General features: G+C 34.0%; 1 protein-coding gene across 2 annotated transcripts in view; it reads right to left on the bottom strand.

Moving 5' to 3' along the window:
* The window catches only part of ROCK1 (Rho associated coiled-coil containing protein kinase 1), a 146,551-nt gene that overhangs the window by 93,666 nt on the left and 31,402 nt on the right, over nucleotides 1-21,483 (bottom strand). For both annotated transcript variants that reach the window (XM_029216694.1, XM_029216703.1), the window contains exon 2: nucleotides 16,992-17,073. In XM_029216694.1, coding sequence (XP_029072527.1) covers nucleotides 16,992-17,073 — 82 coding nt within the window. The remainder of the gene's footprint in view (nucleotides 1-16,991; nucleotides 17,074-21,483) is intronic.

Below are 21,483 nucleotides of genomic sequence, written 5' to 3'. Positions count from 1 at the left end.
AAAGATTTTACAATGGTCTACAAGATTCTACATGACCTACCCTCTCTATTTCCTTCCTTCTCTGATGTCATGCTACTATTCTCTCCCTTGTTTAATCCTCCCCACCAGCTGCAGTGGCTTCCTTACTGCTGTTCAAATATCCTCTCTTATGGCCTTTGCACTGGCTCTTCCTCTGCATGCCATTTTCTTTCCTTAAACATCTGCATGGCTAACCCTCTCAACTACTTCAACTCTTTTCTCCAATGTCACCTTTTAGTGAGCCCTCTCCCAGTCATCGTACCTAAAACTGCAAAATTCTCCGAACTTCCAATCCTTCTTACAGTGTTCCACTTTTTCCCATAATAAAAATTAACCTGTTACTTACAGAATTTAATACTTGCAAAATTATAAATTTGGTAAGCTCTTATTACTTCTAAGACCAATAAGCAGGACTGTGTGACCATCAGATCCTTTAAACAATTTCTGATTGTCAACTGTGTTGAACCAGGTGATGGTGGCAGAAAACTAAAATTCAGAGAAGTGAGATATTACTATACAGCACAGTTAGCAAGGAATGAAATGGGCAAACTGAGTCACAAATAAACACCATAAGTCTCGATAGGCCACAAACTAGCTAATCATCTCTAAATAATCACAAGTTAGCAAAAGAGGCAGTGCAGAAAGGTTTCAGGGTTACAAAAAATTAAAAAATATTTCAATCACATACAGACTCTTTAACTTTCTAGAAAGCAAATGGATGATTTTTCTTAAGGATCTTTTTTTTTAATCACACTTTATACCCAATAAATTTTACTTCTAGGAATACATATATATACAATGACATATTAGAAAACATTTAAATTGTGTTGTTTAATAATAATTACATAGAATCATGTTCAACATATGATGTTGAGCATAGAAACAGATTAAACTCCATGTGGTATATGAACTTAATTTTCTAAAAACACAAATATATATTGGTACATATAGACAGAAAAAAGCCAGAAAGAAATATACCAAAATAGTAACTGCAGTCATCTCTAAGTATGGTGGGATTACAGATTATTTTATTCCTCACATTTTCCATTTACTTCAAGTTTTCTATAATGACTGTTTCTTTCTAATGCGAAAAAGATATATTTTGCCTAGTTTAAGATCCTAGATTATAAAATGCACCATCATTTTACGTACCACTACAGATTGTAAGACAACCCAATTATTTAAAAAATGTTTTAAAAAAGTCAGAATAAAGTATAGCAATAAAAGCTATGAACAATGCAATATTTGTCCAATATACTGCTACTCTTTGCCTAAAGAAATCCAATACACCTTGCAAATTTTCAGAGTAGTCAAAGCAGCCCTAATAAGCTCTAAAATTATCTAAAACTTACCTAGAACATTTATAATGTGGGATTCAATTCCATATAACTGATTTTGTTTCAATGCAACAGTTAATAATAAAAATAAAAATGTTATTCTATGTCCATATGTTCAAACAGAATTCAAGCTCCAGGAAGACGTACTATGTTTTGCCAGGGCGCACACACGTGTAAACACACATACAGAGTAATCCAGTGTGAGAAACAGATTGGCAAAAAACAAAACCAAACCCAAACTCCTCAACACCTCATAAAATGGCTTTTAGATCTTGTTACTCTCTGATTCTGCAATCTTTTATTTCTAGATACTCTCCCCAACAATGCTCTGGCAATGCCTAGTTACTTGCAATTTCCCACACAGCCATACTGCTTTACATCTCCATTCTTTTGCAGATGTTGATCACCAACCTAAAATGACTAGCCCCACTTTATTTGAGCAGGTTACTACCAAACAAGATCTAATCCTTTATCCATCTCCTCCTGATCCCCTCAGTCTGATAAGCTGCCTTTCTCCTCTGGGAAACCACTATTTCTCTATTATTTCATCTGTCAACATGGGCTGGAATTGTTTGTCTTTCTTCTGTTAGATTGTATGTTCCCATTTCCTTAAGGGCAGAGACCATACTTCATTCATGGATATGTCTTTGATGTACGTATGTGCTCAATAATACTTACTGAAACATTAAAAATATTGACATTTAACGATATTATTTACAAATGGCTGCAATCACTTGCTGCTCTTATCTGTTCAGAGACAACAGAAAAGCCACATATATATTTACTCCAAAATAATAAAAGTATATACTTAAAAATCAATCTTGGGTTTCTCAAAATGTTATACAGCATTATATGACATGAAAATTCCACTTTCAGGTATCTACCCAAGAGAAATGAAAACATATGTCCACACAAGAACCTGTGCACTAATGTTCATAGTAGTATTATTCATAATGGTGAAAGAGTAGAAACAATCCAAATGTTCATCAACTGATGGATGGATAAACAAAATGTGGCATTATCTATACAATGGAATATTATTTATTTGGCAATTTAAAAGAATGAAATGCATGCTACAACACAGATGAACCCCGAAGAGAGCATGCTAAGTCTAAAAAGCCAGTCATAAAGGATCACACATTGTATGATTCCATCTATAGAAAACGTCCATATTGGCAAATCTATACAGACATAAAATAGATTAGTCATTGTCTAGGGCTGGAGAGCTTGGGGAGGATTGCGGAGTGACTGCTAATGGGTACAGAGTTTCTTTACAAGATGATGAAATGTTCAAAAAGTAACTGAGGTAATGACTGCACAACTCTATAAATACAGACAAAAAACAATGAACTGTACACTTTAAATGGGTGACTCTTCAGTACGTAAATTATATCTCAATAAAGCAGTTTTAAAAAATCGATATTGGGTTTGGCAATGATTTTTACACGCAACACCAAAAGCACAATCCATATGAGAAATAAATGATAAATTAGACCTTATCAAAATCAAAAACACTTGCTCTGTAAGATAATATGTAGCCTTCTGAGACTGGAGATGGAGCTTATTGATGCCCCTCCCCTTGAGTGTGGACTGGAATAGTGACCAGATTCCAAAGAATCAGGTATGGAAAGGAAAAATAGTAACTTTTCAGGAGAGAAGCCTGGCAGACACTATCTTAAAACAAGTGATAAACATTAATATTATCACTGATAAATCATTATGGTATCACATATCCCAGATAAAATGTGATGAGAAGCACATGTCATCTCTGTGGTACTCATCCCCAAAACCCATAACCCCAGGGTAATTATGAGAAAACATCAGACAAAAACAAACTGAGAAAAGTTCTACAAAATACCTTATCAATAATCTTCAAAACTGTCAAGGTCATAAAAAAACAAGGAAAGCCTGAGAACTCTCACAGATTGAAGACGACTAAGGAGAAATGGCAACTAAATACAATGTGATATTCTAGACTGGATTATGGAACCAAAAAAAGGAGGTTAGTGGAAAAACTGATATCTAAGTAAAGTATATAGTTAACAGTAATATACCAATTTTAATTTCTTAGTTTTGTCAATGTACCATGGTTATATAAGATGTTAACATTAGGGAATGCTGAGTGAAGGGCATATAGGAATCTCTGTACTATTTTTGTTGTTGTTGTTGTTTGTTTTTTGTTTTTTGCGGTACGCGGGCCTCTCACTGTTGTGGCCTCTCCCGTTGTGGAGCACAGGCTCCAGACGCACAGGCTCAGCGGCCATGGCTCACGGGCCCAGCCGCTCCGCGGCATGTGGGATCTTCCCAGACCGGGAACCCGTGTCCCCTGCATTGGCAGGCGGACTCTCAACCACTGCGCCAACAGAGAAGCTCTCTCTGTACTATTTTTGCAGCTTTTCCATGAGTTTATTCCAAGATAAATAATTTAAAAAGTAAATAAAGAGAATATTTAACATTTCTTTTTGAAAATCTATCTGATTTAGTAATATTTTACTTGTAATAACTTCAAACAAGATCGTGTAATACCCTAGGTTATCCTGCATAATATATTCAATTTTATGGCTCCATTAAAAAATTTTGACTTTTATTCCACCTTCTGGTGTAAAACTGCATTTTGGCAATACATATCAAAATGCAAATTGGATGCAACTTTTGACTCAGCAATTCCTGGAATTCACTTCAAAGAAAGGAAAACCAAGTATACCAAGCTGTATGTACAAAAAACATTAATATAACATTTTCACTTATAACAGCGAAAAACTGGGAGGAACCTGAGAACCACTATTACAGAAACAGTTTTTTAAATTGTGGTACGTTCATTCAACGGAATATATGTATTCATTTAAAAAAATGTGTTATCCATACTTATTGACATAAAAAGGTATTTTGCAACTTGCTTTTTCACTGAACACACTGTGGATAGCTGATAGGAATGTCTTACTGATTTTTATGTGGGTTGTTCTAACTTTTTGCCCCAACATCAATATATTTTTGCAATGATGAACATTCCCATGTATTTTCAGTGCTATTTTTGCAAGACACATTTCTTTAAGTAAAAGTATTGTTATACTCATGAACATTATTAGTTTTAAAATACGCTAACTGCCCTCCAGTCCCTCACCAATCTTGGATATTATTACTTTTTACATTTCTCCTTCAGGTTGTGGGGGGGGCAGGGAGGGTTGCTTCTTTTTTTAACCCATATTTCTTTTTTTTTTTAACCCATATATTTTTTTTAAACCCATATTTTTTTAACCCATATTTCTTGAAATATTAATGCTTTTGTTCAACTGTTAACTGCTCATTGGTAATTTTTATTTTTTCGCCATTATACTACATATTCAGTTACTTTGTCCTTTTTTTTATTGTTTGTGTTTTTCTTGTTGACTGCAAGGATCTCTTCATACATTAGGAATATAATTCTATTACATATGTTGTAATTTTTTCCCGTTTGTCAGTCATCTTTATATCTATTTTTCCTTATAAAGTTTTGATAAAGCAAAATCTGTCAATGTTTCCTTTACAGTTTCTACCCCTGGTATCTTGCTTCAAAAAAAATGAAAAAAAGCCACTCCCTACTTAAAGACTATAAACATAATACCTATAATTTCATCTAGTATTTTTTGTCTTTACATTGGTACATGTTGTGAAGTAGAGACAATTTCATTTTCTCCTCATATATGAATATCTGTCTCAAAACAAATTACTGAAAAATCTTACCTTTTTTCCAATGACCTAACTGCCATAATAAGCTTACATCAAATTTTCATATAATAAAAAAAGTATGCTTCTAGACTCTCTATGATGATCTGTTGGTCCTATGTCCTTCAACAAAGTACTATTTTTCTTATGCTTCAGTATCCAGTTTGAAAAAAATAATCCCAAGATATGATGACTACAATCCTGTCCCATTCTCCAGAAATGGAGATACATCCACCACTCAAGTGGTAAAGTTACCCAACTACACAAGCCTTTCATAGATTTCATAAGCAAACAAACATGTCAAAACGCTACTACATTTCAGTACTTCCTGGCTTCATAAAGGCAGACTCTTATATGTACCTTAATACTTATTTGTGGAGAAGGAAGCTTTTAATGCCACTAACCAAATAATAGTTTTGCATTTTTGTCATCACTTGAAGAACTTGAAAATGAAATTGTATACTAATCACAATATATGATCATTATAATCCATTTATATTCTACTCCTCTCAAGAAACTTATCCGCTTTAAATGCAGAAGTAAATTATATATAAAATTTCCAGTTTCACAATTTTTGTTCCTTAGAATTCCCCCAGAAATGTCGATTTCTAACTACATCTAACTTTATATTCAAAGCACATGAAAACCACCTTTAATTTTACTAAAGATAACGTAGTACTCACTTTCAATATCGCAGTACATGATTTTATAAGTGTAACGAAACACTCTTAGGAGAAACTAGTCACAAATATTAAAATGAGGGCTCTTCTACAAGTCATTAAAACTTTCGATGTTTTGTTTTAATTACTATTATACCTTAATTTAAAATAAGAAAAAAGTTTACTTTTTCTATTGAGTAGTATGTACCTTTTGTGTAATTCTACAAGAAACTAAGGCAAACATAGTCAAGTTGTTTTTACTTCCTTGGATGAACAACAGATTCATTGATTGATATCATTCAGAATATGCTGAACTGAAAACTATTTTATTTTTTTTAAATAAAAGATCATTGTGTGTTGATTTTAATCACCAACCAATGAATAGCTAATTTAATAACACTAACATTCAACTATCAAAATAATCATTTAATAAGTAGAAAGGTATCATGATTTTAACAAGTTTAAAAAGTAAGGAAGAATTTTACATTTTGAAGCATGCCTGAATAATGACATATTAAGACTTCAAGACGGGGAAAAAGAGGAAAAAACTTTCTAATGATCATCACTGCCAGTTTACATATAAATAAATATCTAATTAAATGTGTACAATCCATGAAATATTATTTTTGGAAGGAATTTAAGTAACCACTAGAGAAAAGGTTAAGCTCCATTAAAATACTGTACAGTAGGTTACTAAATATAATTACGTGGAAAAATAAAAAGTTTAGGTACAATCTTTTTACAATGATGCATGTAATTTACCTTTTAATGCAGTGATTTAATACAGTGATAACATAATAGAACCTTTTGAAAGAACTTTATTTTCTACATCTCAACTGAAATTGTTTTGTTCTTATTGTGTGTGTGGCTTGTCAGTTGCACCTATCATCACAATTAAACTAATAGATACTAGTTTGCCTATCTGCTTCTGGTCTGTTGTTCAAAATAAAATGTTAAATTACTGCCTAAGCCTTAAGCCTCATGTTTTCCTCTTCCAAAGGTAACTACCTGCCTAGAATTGATATATTTAGCCACTGTTTTTTAAACTTCCTCAGAACAGTGATTTCTAAAAAAGTGGCCACCCATACAAAAATCATCAAATCAAAAACAGAAATATAAGAAATTCAAAATTCTAGGGTTATAATCTGCGTAGATCTGGCGGTATAAACTAATTTAAAGTGCTCAACTTTTTTCTCTTTCCTTGAACTTCAATTCCTTTATCTAAGTTTTTAAAAATCATGAGAACAATGAAGACAAAAAATAAGACACTAAGTAATTCTTTTTTATCCAATCCATTAACCCAACAGCCCCAACGTGCCATTTCAGTCTCTTCTGCCACGTGTCCTCCTTACTCCTTCCTGCTCATCATAAACCAAGTTCAATTTATACCAAATTCTTGGTTCCTCAAAGGTATCATAACTTTTGGATGGCTTAACAAATGCTGTTCCTTCTCTGCCTGAATTGTTCTTCCCCAACTGAGAAATCTAGCCCATCCTCTAAGACTCAATTCAAATACTACTTTCTTTCTGGAGCCTTTCTTTACTCCAACATCTGTGTATCATTACTTTCTCTACAAGCTTCCACCATTATAAAGGTATGTGTAAGTTACTACTTGCTTCTGTATTTCTCCCCACAAGATGGTAAAATCTACAGTTTTTAAGAAAAAAAGAGCGTATTATTTTTCATGTTTCTAGTGACTGGGCATTCAAAATATATTTCAAGAATAAATGGTCTCATGCAGTGAGTTTATCATTTTCTCATACATATTGTCCCCATAACTCTAAATGGGGAAAGGTTAGAGGGAAGAAGTTACTTTTGCTGTCTCAAGAACTTTTCACAAGTTTTGGCTCATCACAGGCTTTTGGCCTAACACAATTTTTACAGATTTGTACTACTCTTTTGCATTTATCCCTGAATATGTACTCACACTTGACAGAGTCATTCATATCCTTTCCAATCTGAGCTGAGAACTGCCTGTGCAATAACCTTGGTTTCTGTGGCTGCAGCCTTCTTATATTTACCCCTTTTTGAAATTTCATCCTTCACTTGGAATCACTATTAATAGGATTTATCTTTTCAATAAATTTGATTAAATTTCCTAAGCTTGGAGCACATGCCTAACTGTGCCCAGAATTTCTTTCCCTCATTAATAGAAAATCTTAGGCAGTGGTTCTCAACTGAGGGCAATTTAGACCCCCAGGGGACATTTGGCAAAGTCTTGAGACAATTTTGGTTGTCATAACTGGGGGAGGGGGCAGAGCTGGCATCTAGAACGCAGAGGCCAGGGATGCTGCTAAACATCCTACAACACAAAGGACAGCCCCCCACATCAAAGAGTTATCTGACTCAAAAATGCCAACAGTGCTACTGCTGAGAAACCTTGATCTAAAGTGAAATGAATGCTTTGTCTCAAGGTCTCTGTCACATCCTAAATGCTAATCAATTTAGCATTTCTGGTCACAAACTGAGAACAGCAATTATTACTCTCATTACTTTCTCAATAATAAATCATTGGCAAAGCAAATTAAAATTTTATCAACAGTTCTCTATGCTTTTATATAAACGGAGAGCTGATACATCATTAGCAATAGCTATTATGCTACTACTTTTGTAAATTGCATTAGGAAAGCTATAGTATGCTACCAAGAAATACCATTTGTTTTTTTTTTAATTTTTTAACCACTTTTTAAAATCGGAATATAGTTAATTTACAATGTGTTAGTTTCAGATGTACAGCAAAGTGGTTTAGTTATACATATATATATATTCTTTTTCAGGTTCTTTTCCATTATACTTTATTAGGAGATATTGAACATAGTTCCCTGTTATACAGTAGATCCTTGTTGTTTATCCATTTTATATATAGTAGTATGTATATGTTAATCCCAAACTCCTAATCTATCTCTCCCCACCCCACCTCCACTATCCACTTTGGTAATCATAAGTTTGTTTTCTATGTCTGTGAGTCTATTTCTGTTTTGTAAATAAGTTCATTTGTATCTTTTTAGATTCCACACGTAAGTGATATCATATGAAATTTGTCCTCTGACTTACTTCACTTAATACGATAATCTCTAGGTCCATCCATGTTGCTGCAAAAGGCATTATTTCATTCTTTTTTATGGCTGAGTAATATTCCATTGTATGTATATACCACATCTTTATCCATTTATCTGTCAATGGACATTTAGGTTGCTTCCATGTCTTGGCTATTGTATGTAAATATTGCTGCTATGTACATTGGGGTGCATGTATCTTTTTCTAATTACAGTCTTCTCTGGATATATGCCCGGGAGTAGGACTGCAGGATCATATGGTAACTCTATTTTTAGTTTTTTAAGGAACCTCCATACTGTTCTTCATAGTGGTTGCACCAATTTATATTCCCACCAACAGTGTACACCCTCTTCAGCATGTATTGTTTGTAGACTTTTTGATGATAGACATTCTGACCAGTGTGAGGGGATACCTCTTTGTAGTTTTGATTTTCATTCCTCTAATAATTAGCAATATTGAGTATCTTTTCATGTGCTCTTTGGCCCTCTGTATGTCTTCTTTGGAGAAGTGTCTATTTAGATCTTCTGCCCATTTATTGATTGGGTTGTTTGTTTTTTGATATTAAGTTGTATGAGCTGTTTGTATATTTTGGAAGTTAATCCCTTGTCAGTAGCATCGTTTGCAAATATTTTCTCCCAGTTCGTAGGTTTTTTTGCATTTTGTTTATGGTTTCCTTTGCTGTGCAAAAGCTTTTAAATTTAATTAGGTCCCATTTGTTCATTTTTGTTTTTATTTCCATTAATCTAGGAGGAGAAAAATAAAAAAAATAGTGCTGCGATTTACGTCAAAGAATGTTCTGCCTATGTTTTCCTCTTAGAGTTTTATAGTATCTGGTCTTACATTCAGGTATTTAATCCATTTTGAGTTTATTTCTGTATACAGTGTTAGAGAATGTTCTGCTGTCCAGTTTTCCCAGCACCACTTATTGCAGAGACTGTCTTTTCTCCATTGTATATTCTTGCCTCCTCTGTTGCAGACTAACTGACCATAAGTGTGTGGGTTTATTTCTGGGCTTTCTATACTGTTCCATTGATCTATGTCTGTTTTTGTGCCAGTACCATACTGTTTTGATTAGTATAGCTTTGTAGTAGAGTCTGAAGTCAGAGAGCCTGATTCCTCCAGCTCCGTTCTTCTTTGTTTTGGCTATTCAGGTCTTTTGTGTTTCCATACAAGTTTAAATATTTTTTGTTCCAGTTCTGCGAAAAATGCCATTGGTAATTCGATAGGGATTGTACTAAATCTACAGACTGCCTTGGGTAGTACACTCATTTTAACAATATTGATTTCTTCCAATCCAAGAACATGGTATATTTTTCCATCTGTTTGTGTGCTCTTCAATTTCTTTCATCAGTGTCTTATAGTTTTCAGAGTACAGGTCCTTTGCCTCCTTAGGTAGGCTTATTCATAATTATTTTATTCTTTTTCATGCAATGGTAAATGGGAGTGTTTCCTTAATTTCTCTTTCTGATATTTCACTGTTAGTGAATAGAAATACAACAGATTTCTGTATATTAATGTTGTATCCAGCAACTTTAGTGAATTCATTGATGAACTCTAGTAGTTTTCTGATAGCGCCTTTAGGAGTTTATATGCACAGCATCATGTCATTTACAAACAATGACAGTTTTACTTCGTTTTTCCAATTTGCATTCCTTTTATCTCTTTTTCTTCTCTGAATGCTGTTGCTAGGACTTCCAAAACTATGTTGGACAGAAATGGCGAGAGTGGGCATCCTTGTCTTGTTCCTGGTCTTAGAAGAAATGCTTTCAGCTTTTCACCATTGAGTACAATGTTAGCCGTGGATCTATCACATATGGCCTTTATCATGTTGAGGTACGTTCCTTCTATGCCCTCTTTCGAAGAGTTTTTATTATAAGTAGATGTTGAATTTTACCAAAAGCTTTTTCTGCATTTGTTGAGATGAACACCTGGTTTTTATCCTTCAATTTGTTAATGTGGTGAATTACACTGATTTGCAGATATCGAAAAATCCTTGCATCCCTAGCATAAATCCCACTTGATCACAGTATATGATCCTTTTACTGTATTACTGGAGTTGGTTTGCTAGTACTTTGTTGAGCATTTTTACGTCTATGTTCATCAGTGATATTGGTCTGTAATTTTCGTTTCTGTGGTATCTTTCTCTGGTTTTGGTTTCAGGCTGATGGTGGCCTCATAGAATGAGTTCAGAAGTGTTTATTCCTCTGCAATTTTCTGGAATAGTTTCCGAAGGACAGGTGTTAACTCTTTCCTAAATGTTTGGTAAAATTTACCTGCGAAGCCATCTGGTTATGGACTTTTGTTTGTTGGGAGTTGTTAAATTACTGATTAAATTTCAGTACTGCTAAGCGGTCTGCTCATATTTTCTATTTCTTCCTGGTTCAGTCTTGGGAGATTGTACCTTTCTAAGAATTTGTCCATTTCTTCTAGGTTGTCCATTTTGTTGCTGTATAGTTGCCCATAGTAGTCTCTTATGATTCTTTGTACTTCTGTGGTATCGGTTGTAACTTCTTTTTCATTTCTGATTTTATTGATTTGGGCCCTCTCCCTTTTTTTCTTAATGAGTCTGGCTAAAGGTTTATCAACTTTGTTTATCTTCTCAAAGAACCAGCTTTTAGTTTCACTGACCTTTTCTACTGTTTTTGTCTCTATTTCATTTATTTTTGCTCTGATCTTTATGTTTTTCATTCTACTAACTTTGAGTTTTGTTTATTCTTCTTTCTCTAGTTGCTTTAGGCATAAGGTTAGGTTGTTTATTTGAGATATTTCTTGTTTCCTGAGATAAGCCTGTATAGCTATAAACTTCCCTTGCTGGGTTTATTTTTTGAATCCAAACAAATGCTCTCTACCACATTTTTCCTTTCAGGTTCATGGATTTTTTCATACATACAATGATCTCCATTACCTTCTTTTAGACTGGTAGTATCTGTTTAATAAGTATGCTTTCGTATTAACGTTAATTATGAATATTGTACCCCCAAATCGCAGTGAAATTCACAATGGTTTACAAACATATACAGTCAAAAATCACCATTTCCACATCCCCCTCCTCCTCCTTCCAGTGTGTACCTGCCCCACAACATGTTTCTTCCCACCAAGACAGTTTGATTTTATCTGGATACCTTTCTAACCCTTACTTTAAAAGTTCACCTTAAAATCTTTATCAGTTCTGTGAGGCTGATAAACATTTTCTTTATAGTCCTTACTATTTAGGTATCATAGACCAGAGTGCAGAAAAGCAAATCTTTATATTTAACTAGTTATTCAGTCAAAGGGTCACAGATTCTCTTTTCCCTTTCAGTGTCCATACATGCCTCAACACAAAAAGATGAAAATACAGTTTGTAATATAATTAGGCCTGAAGTTTAAAATATTTCAGGCTGCTATGCCTTAATGCTGGTATACTTTAGTGAGACTTGAGCTGAATTACTAAAGAAAAAGATTTTATTCCATGTTCCAGGTGTTATTCTTAGATCACTACATCTGATACCTGTCAGCAAAAAGCAATGCAAAGCAACATTTACCTTCAGAAAAATAATTTTGATGTCCCCACTAATGAAAGCTATAAAAATCCATATAAATGAATTTCAGCAACATGCAGAATACTATCCTATGAAAATCTATTATTCTGTGTGAAATATGACATAAATACAACTTTAGGAGTTGAAGGAGAATGTTATGTCATGTAAGTGGGAACCATACAGTATGTACCCTTTTGCGCTGGGCCTTTTTTTTTGGCGGGGGGGGGGCTTTTTTCACTTACCACAGTGCTTTTGAGATTTATCACTGTTGTTGCACCTATCAGTAATTTACTCCTTTTTACTGTTGAGTATTCCATTATGCGGTGTACCACAATTTATTTACCCATTTATCAGCTGATGTGCATCTGGGTTGCTTCCAGTTTACAGCAATTGTAAATACAGGCTCCTTAAACATTCTCACATAGGTCTCACATAGATATATACTTTCATTTATCTTACATAAATACCCAGGAGTGGGATCCCTAGGTCATGTGATAAATGCATGTATAACTTTATAAGAAAAATGCCAAACTGTTTTCCAAAGCAGCTCACCGTTTTACAAACCAACCAGCAATGTGTCAGAGTTCAGCTGTCCCACATTTTCACATATACTTGATATTGTCAGTTTTTAAAATTTTAGTTATTCTAATAAATGTGTACTGATTCATTGTGGCCATAATTTGTAACTTCCTGATGACTAACCATGTTGAACAGCTTTTCATGTGTGTCTTTTTTTGAGAAATGTCTATTCAGATCCTTTGCCTATTTTTAAATTGGATTGTCTTTTTATTATTGAGTTTTAAGACTTTAGATATCAATCGTTTATCAAGTACAGTAAGTCCCCTACATATGAATGAGTTCCATTCCAAGAGTGCGTTCGTAAATCCAATTTGTTCGTAAGTCCAGCAAAGTTAGCCTAGGTACCTAACTAACACAACAGGCTATATAGCACTGTACTGTAATAGGTTTTTAATACTTTTCACACAAATAATACATAAAAAACAAATAAACACAGAAAATAAAGAAAACATTTTTAATCTTACAGTACAGTACCTTGAAAAGTACACAGTACCAGCTACATCACCACTGCTTCTACGTTTGCTTCTGGACATCCTGGGTTTGAAATAAAGATACTGTACTACTGTACTCTATACAGTACTGTAAAGTACACAAAGCACAACCACTTGTAGAGGATGCGCGCAAGTGACAATGTACACCAGACCTCTGAACTAACTTAAGTGATTGGACATGTGAACACATGTCACACGTTTCAAAGTTTGCAACTTGAAGGTTCATATGTAAGGGACTTATTGTATAAGATTTGTTAATATTTTCTTCCATTCTGTGAGTCACCTTTTCACTGTCTTTTTAAAAAAATTATTTATTTATTTATTTTTGGCTGTGTTGGTTGTTCGCTGCTGCACGCGGGCTTCCTCTAGTTGCAGCGAGCAGGGGCTACTCTTCGTTGCGGTGCACAGGCTTCTCATTGCAGTGGCTTCTCTTATTACGGAGCACAGGCTTCAGTAGTTGTGGCACACGGGCTTCAGTAGTTGTGGCTCACAGGCTCTACAGCGCAGGCTCAATAGTTGTGGTGCACAGGCTTAGGTGCTCTGAGGCATGTGGGATATTCCCAGACCAGGGTGCGAACCCATGTCCCCCACACTGGCAGGCAGATTCATAACCACTGCGCACCCAGGGAAGTCCCTCTTTCAACTATCTTGATAGTGTCTTTTGAAGCACAAAAGTTTTTAATTTTGATGACGCCCAACTTATTTATTTTTCTTTTCCTTCTTATACTTTAGGTTTATACCTAAGAAACACTTGTCTAATCCATGGTCATGAAGATTTACGCCTATGTTTTTTTTCTAAGAGCTTTACAATTTTATATTCTGAATTAATTTTGTATGTGGTGTGAAACAGAAGTCCAACTCCATTCTTTTGCATATGGCTATCCAGTTGTCTGAGCAATGTTCGTTGAAAAGATTATTTTTTCCCCTTTCACTTGTTTTGCAACCATATTCTCCCAGTCAGTGGTTTACCTGTTCATTTTCTTAGCAGTATCACCTGAAGAGAAAAAGGTTTGAATTTTGATAAAATCTAATCTATCTTAAAAAAAAAAAAATGGTTTGTGCCATTTGCGTCTCATCTAAGAAATTCTTGCCTAACCAAAATCACAAATATTTTCTATGTCTTATTCTAGAACTATTACTAGTTTTAGCTCTCACATTTACATCTATGATCCATTTTAAGTTGATTTTTGTATATACTGCAAAGTAAGGCTTGGGTGCTGAATTACCTTGTCAACTTTGTTGAAAATCTACTGACTGCATATATAAGGATCTATTTCTGTTCCATTTATCTCTATGTTTATTCTTTCATTTCATTATACTGCCTTGATCTTAAAATCCAATAGTGTTAGTCCTCCAACTTGGTTCTTAATTTCCAAGATTGTTTTGGCTATTCCAGACCCTTCACATTGCCTTATGAATTTTAGAATTAATGGTTGCTTTCTACAAAAAAGCCTGCTTAGGTTCTGAGAAGACATGGACTCCATAGATAAATTAATTTGGGGATTCCTGACATTTTAATACTGAATTATCTAATCCATCAACATTGAATATCTGTCTTTTTTTAAAGGTCTTCTTTCATTTCTCTCAGTATATTAAATCGTTTTCAGTATACAGGCTTACACACATTTCGTCAAATCTATCCCTAAATTTTTCATGCTTTTGCTTCTACTGTAAGTGGTGCTATATTTGCTATAATGTCAATTTAAAATTGCTTACTGCTAAACTGTTTTTTGTATGTTAATCTTCTAGCTTGCGACCTCACTGATAAGTTCTTGACACTTTTTCTGTAGAATTTTGAGGATTTTCTATACAGAAAAATACAGTGTCTGAATAATTTTAAATTGTTCCTTTTTAATCTATATGATTTTTCTTTATTTTACACCTTACTGCGCTGTCTAAAACTTCCAGGACAACACTGAATGAAGTAGTGGGAGAAGACATAGTTGCCTTTTCCCAATCTTAGGGGAAAAGCATTTAGTCATACACAGTTAAATACAATCTGAACTATAGGTTTTTTGTGGATTCTCTTTATCAGGGTATGAATGTTTCCTCCAATTCCTAGTTTGCTGAGAGATATCTGTAAACCAAGAATGGATACTGATTTTTTTTCAAATGCTTTTTCTGCATCTACTAAGATGATATTATGGATTTTCTTTTTTAATATGTTAATATGATAGATTACACTAATTGATTTTTGAACCTTAAACTAACTTTGCAATCCTGGTATAAACCCTACTTGGTCAAAATTTTTACCTAATGCTAGATATGATTTGCTAAAACTTTTAGTATTATTCTCTGTACTTTTCTTCAATCTGAAAACTAGACTAAACTACACAGGTTTATCTGTTTAAAATAGTTTTCTTTAGCTTTATACTTTCATTTCATTTTACTTATTTCTACTGTGGCTACTGATGTTTCTATTTACAAAATACAATGTAAAGGCAAACTTAGTATTATGAAAGCAGCAATGTTGCATAGCAATAACAGTAACAGATTTTTAAAAGCATGTGTTCCAATTCTTGCTACCCTACTTCACAAAATTACACACCCCAACTTTGTACTAACAAGGATTCATCCTTTTGCCTCCCACCAAATAAGAAGGGGTAAAGTTTCTCCATCTTTTTAGTTCTTCTGCTGTATTGTTAAGTAGGAAGGTGAAGCAAATTAAACAGCAATAAAATTTTCCTGCAATTTCAGTAAGATGTGAGAAATTAAGAAAAATTTTTTAAAAGTTTGCAATTCAAAAAAAAAAAAAAGTTTGCAATTCAGAATCTGGCACTATATTCCAAAATAAAATTAAGGCTGAAAAAATAATTTTATAAAGAAGAGAAAAACAGAAACCAAAAAAATTGATAAGTAAAATTCTGAGCCAAGATTTCAAAGTGTAGAAACGATAAAAGAAATTAAATCTAAAGTTAAAAAGATTTGACTATTTAGAAAAATAAAACTTTTCTAACAAAACATATGTAACCAAAATTGAAAGATAACACTAAAATCAACCCAACCTAAATGTATCGATATGTATGGTTTAGGAACAGATAAAAAAAATGGAGTGGGGAGGATTTTATAAACCAAAATCTTATTATCAATTATTTAAGATGAAAAGATTGAAACTACCTTAATAAGTTCTCTAATCAAATTTTAAATGATAAATATCTAACATCAAAATCCAAAAAAGAGTTTTTATAAAAGAACATCTGTAAAACTTAAATATAAGCCAGATTTCACAGAGAAAATTCTCATATCTCAGTGGTAGGAGGGCTTTTCATATGTAATTGATTCTCACCTGCAGGTACTGAAACATAATAGCTAATTCATTTATAAAAGAAAAACAGAGGATAAATATAATATTATTGAAATTCAATGTGCATGTATGTATATGCTTATTTTAACATATTTATTTTAGCCATTTACTTTTTATTCCCTTGTCTGCAAAATATTTTAGATTCTCCTGATAAGCTCCCAAACTGACAAGGTTTCTTTCCCATTTCCTACTCCTTTGATGTAGGTACTATTGATGAAATAACCAGAGTAGATAGAAAGAAAAAAAGGGGGGGGGCTTGAATTATCTAAGTCAATATTTCATTATATATAATCTGCCATTAACCTCCACAAAAAATTACTTACATCTGCTTAAAAAGTTGTCAATATTTTTGTTTTTTCTTAAGGCAGGAAAATCCAAATCATATACCAAAGCATCCAATCCATCCTAAACAAATAAACAAACAAACAAAGTTAGTTTTTTGGTTCACACTATGAGCACTTTCCTTTTTTATGAGTAAAGAATAAAATATATGCTTCAACATTTAATTTGCCTTACTCTCATACAACTTGCATTCATTTAACACCTTCTACAAGGTTACATGAGTACTGGGAAGAGAAAATTTGGTTTTATTTCATACAGAGTTTTCACCTTCTAACTCTCCCAGGCAGAGGAGCAGCAAAATCACCGCAAATTGGCTACAAGTGACCTCAACTCGTGCCCTTTTCCCCCCATATATATAAGGGAAGGAAATTTTACTTTTCACTTTCCCTTAACTACTGCATTTATTTATTTCACAGACACTCATAAAAAACAAATGGCCCATATTTTTGACTACAAATATTTTATAAGGTAGTATCAAATATTAGTTCCTAAAATGTGAAGTTTAGTATAAAATAAATTCTGCACTTAGATACATTTTTATGGTATGTTTTTTATAAATATATTGGGTTTTCATAACAGTTCTATTTCTTTCTTTGAAGCACTTTCTAAAGCAACTATTAGTAAAGGACAAATACGGGCTTTTACTTTTACAGGGATATTTAAATATTATCTAAGCAAGTGCAGGGCTATGTGAAGGTGTACCAATCAGTGTTGAAATGGGAATGCATCTATACAGATTATACCTTGTCATGTGGTAGGAGCAGAGGAAACATTCAGATAATCCCAAGTAATCTTCATTTTATTTAACTGGGGAAATTTAGTTTGCTACAATATAAAAACAGAAGCAGCAAAGGAAAACACACCTTCTGGAGACCATGTACAGTCATGTTCATAAGAGGTTGAAGGAGAAATCAAAGCCAGGGGATATACACTTTGTATTAAGCCAAAGGTGTGAGTAACTCAGCTATTTTAGAGTACTTAAAATATTTCCCTAGGAAACCAAAAAGCCCAGTCAAATCTTAATAGGTTTTAAAATATATCATTGCTTAGGCTGGAAACTGACCATAGAGAAGACGACTAGTAATACCAATGTTGTTGACTGCTTGAAGAGACCAACCCACCCTATCACTGGCTTTTCAGAATTCAGAGGTTTGTACAGATCTGAAGAAAAAGTTCCTCCACTAGAGAAAGTTCATCTATCCTTGAGATACATTTCTTAGAGTCTTATAAACCATTTGAATATTTCTGTTAATTATTTTTACAATAAAGAGACAAGAACCTTTACCTGGTCTATTCTAAACTGAAAACCAATCAATAAATATATGAACTCACTATTTTCTAGGAAAAGGTAAATTAAATATATATATACACACCCATTTGACTAGGTTTTAACTTCTTTGAGGCAGAAACCACAGTTAAATCTCATTTTCTCCCACAGCACCTAGCAAAATGTCCTGAACAAGTGTGCATAAAATGTACATTAAACCAATGATTTTATGGTTTATGCTCCACAGCAAAGGCATTATATTACTCAAGAAATAATACTGTTCTTAGATTAGATACTAAGTTTCACTGCATCGTGTCACTCCAAAAAATTATACCGATTATAGAGTAGTACAAATAATATTAGCTACACAATTTTAGGCTGAATTTTGATAAAGTCATCTGGGAAATGCAAGTAGGCATAATGCAATAAAATCAACATATTATTATATCTTATAATAACTATTATTTTAAGAGCTCTTAGTACACATCTACTTCCAAAGACACTTCCCAGTTTTAAAAGGTTCAGAACACCTAAATTTGTAACAGCTTATATTGTTTTCTAGTATCAAATAAAACATTAAAAAGTGAGGGAAAGGGCTTCCCTGGTGGCGCAGTGGTTGGGAGTCCGCCTGCCGATGCAGGGGACATGGGTTCGTGCCCCAGTCCGGGAGGATCCCACGTGCCGTGGAGTGGCTGGGCCCGTGAGCCATGGCCGCTGGGCCTGCGCATCCGGAGCCTGTGCTCCGCAATGGGAGAGGCCACAACAGTGAGAGGCCCGCGCACCGAAAAAAAAAAAAAAAAAGTGAGGAAAATGTGTATTAAATTTTACTTACAACACGCTCTCTTCAGTAAATATACCGAAAACAACTGCCTCCAATTTTATTCCAAATAAGTTTTTTTTTAATTACTAAATGTTAGACAGAAAAGAACCTCAAAAAATAACGTGTTTAACCACCTCATTTCATAGCTAAGGCAAATAACAATCAGAAATATTAACTGACTTGTCCAATGCCACACAGCTAGTTAGTAAGCTGTGTTATAATCAAAATATGAACTCTTAGTCTAGTCGTTATAGAAATAACATGACCATGATAAAAACATGATTTAAAAATCCTGAATCTCTTTAAAATGAAGTTAGGAATTGAGAATAAACATGTATATTTAAATCCAAGATGTACTGTTCAAAAATTAATAGAAAATCACAAGTCATTCTTCTAATTAAAACTAGAAAGTACACTGGTTAGGACTCAAACCTAGTGTTCTGGCTCAAAATACTACGTTTTCCCTAATACACCACTATTACCTCTTCTGCATGACCTTCCCTAAACTACCTATTAAATCTAACAGTTCTCCTGTATTAGAGTTATTTTTTACTTTAATCTTCACAGCTAATTTCAGATGCTGTGAGTAAGCTAAGCCCCAGAACTGAGCAACATGTTTTACTCACAGCATGGCAGGCACTGTTGGCTCTCCTACCCCAACAATTATTTCCCCCTTCTACTTTCCTCATTCAGCTTTGATTTTGTTTGGGCTATCGACCCTCCTCCATGAGACTACAAGCATCCAAGAAGGGAGAGACCTTCCCCAACTCCAGGAGGTCACTTCTGATTAGTCTAATCTAAGCTAAACATGGAGGCCTATTTACTCTTGCCAGTGTTCAGCTTAAGTACAGGAACATGGTAATAATCTGACACATGTAACATGAGGGAAAAACCTATAGAAAGGTTTCTGGGGAAAGTTTCTTCTCTCTTGAAAGAGATACACGTCAGACATAGTCTCTCCTTTCATGAGAAAATGTTATATCTGTATGTGACACCTTAAACAACAGCAGCCACCTTGGGGCCTCAAGGGAGGTTGGCAGGAGAAAAAGCCAAACACAAGGAGGATGACAGAGACAAAAGATGGAAAGAACCTGGGTCTCTGATGATGTTTGTTGAACCACTGAATTAATCTACTCTGGAACCTATTCTTCCCATGCTTTCTCGAGATAATACTTTTTCCTTATGGCTTAACTCAATTTACACTGGATCTTCTATTTCTTGTGACTAAAAGCATCCTGAAATACACAGTAAGAGTTCATTAAATGCCACTGAATCGATGTAGGAGCTATAGGACTTATTGCACTGAGAGGATCATCCATTCAAATGGTGAGATCAGGGGCAAGACGGGGCTGACAAAAAGTGTCACTCTTTGGTAAATGTTGTTTGTATAACTGCATGGCACTATGGGAGAAGAATGATTTTTGATTCATACTAATAATTAAGTGAATTCCAGATGGGTCAAAAGAATTCAACCATGAAAAAATAAAACATTTTAAATTAAAAAAATAAGCATAGTATATTTACATATTACTGTTGGAAGGACAAATCACATAACCTTCCTGAGCCTCCGTTTTCTCTTTTGTAAAATGGGAATAACTAACTACAACTCAGAAAGGATTTGTGAGAGTTAAATGAGTGAAGTGTATGAAGTGTTTGACCATTAAACAGTCCCACTTCCCACTCTTTCCTTTATTTCTCTAGATGACATTTGAAAGTTCTACAAGTTAGTCTCACTACTGATAGAAATGACATAAAGAGAAAACAGATATTTTAATCACGTGGTCATAAAACCTTAAGAGTAAATCGCAGGTCATGATGTTAAACTGTTCCCAATGTAGTAATCCCATATATAACTAAAATTTTTTTTGTTTTTTACATAAGGCATCTGACTTTTGCTTGACCAAGAATTCAATCATGCATTTGTTAATGGAAAACTACCTGCCTCCGCTAACTGTTTATGGTCACTAGGTGTCTGGACCTATCACCATACACTTTAATTTTACAGACGTAGGAGACGGTATATGGCTTTTCAGTAACACTCATAAGTAAAAATTATATGCCTCTTATCAGCGAAATAAAATGGGGAAGAAGGTATTCTTCTAGCATAATCTAAGGCATATACCAACAGAGGCTAAGGGGAGTCAAAACACTGGGGTTGGGGAGAGGGATGCAGGCTTCCACTTTTAATGAAGTAGAGAAGCTACACAAGGTAAGAAATGTCCATATCCAACCACAAAGTGGGCCAAGGAATCCTGACTTCTATTCAACACTCTGAAGTTCTCTAAAATAATGGAGAATAAGACTTCCCACTTCCTAAAGTCCATATTCTAGTATGAGAATTCAGGACCTTAATAGAAATTAACATTCTTCCAAGTGCAAAAACAAT

The sequence above is a fragment of the Monodon monoceros genome, unplaced genomic scaffold (assembly GCF_005190385.1).
Source record: "Monodon monoceros isolate NGI ecotype Baffin Bay Population unplaced genomic scaffold, NGI_Narwhal_1 Super_Scaffold_1, whole genome shotgun sequence".
Taxonomy (NCBI): Eukaryota; Metazoa; Chordata; class Mammalia; order Artiodactyla; family Monodontidae; genus Monodon; species Monodon monoceros.
Note: the sequence above shows the minus strand (reverse complement) of the source record. Positions and strands in the feature narration are given on the sequence as shown.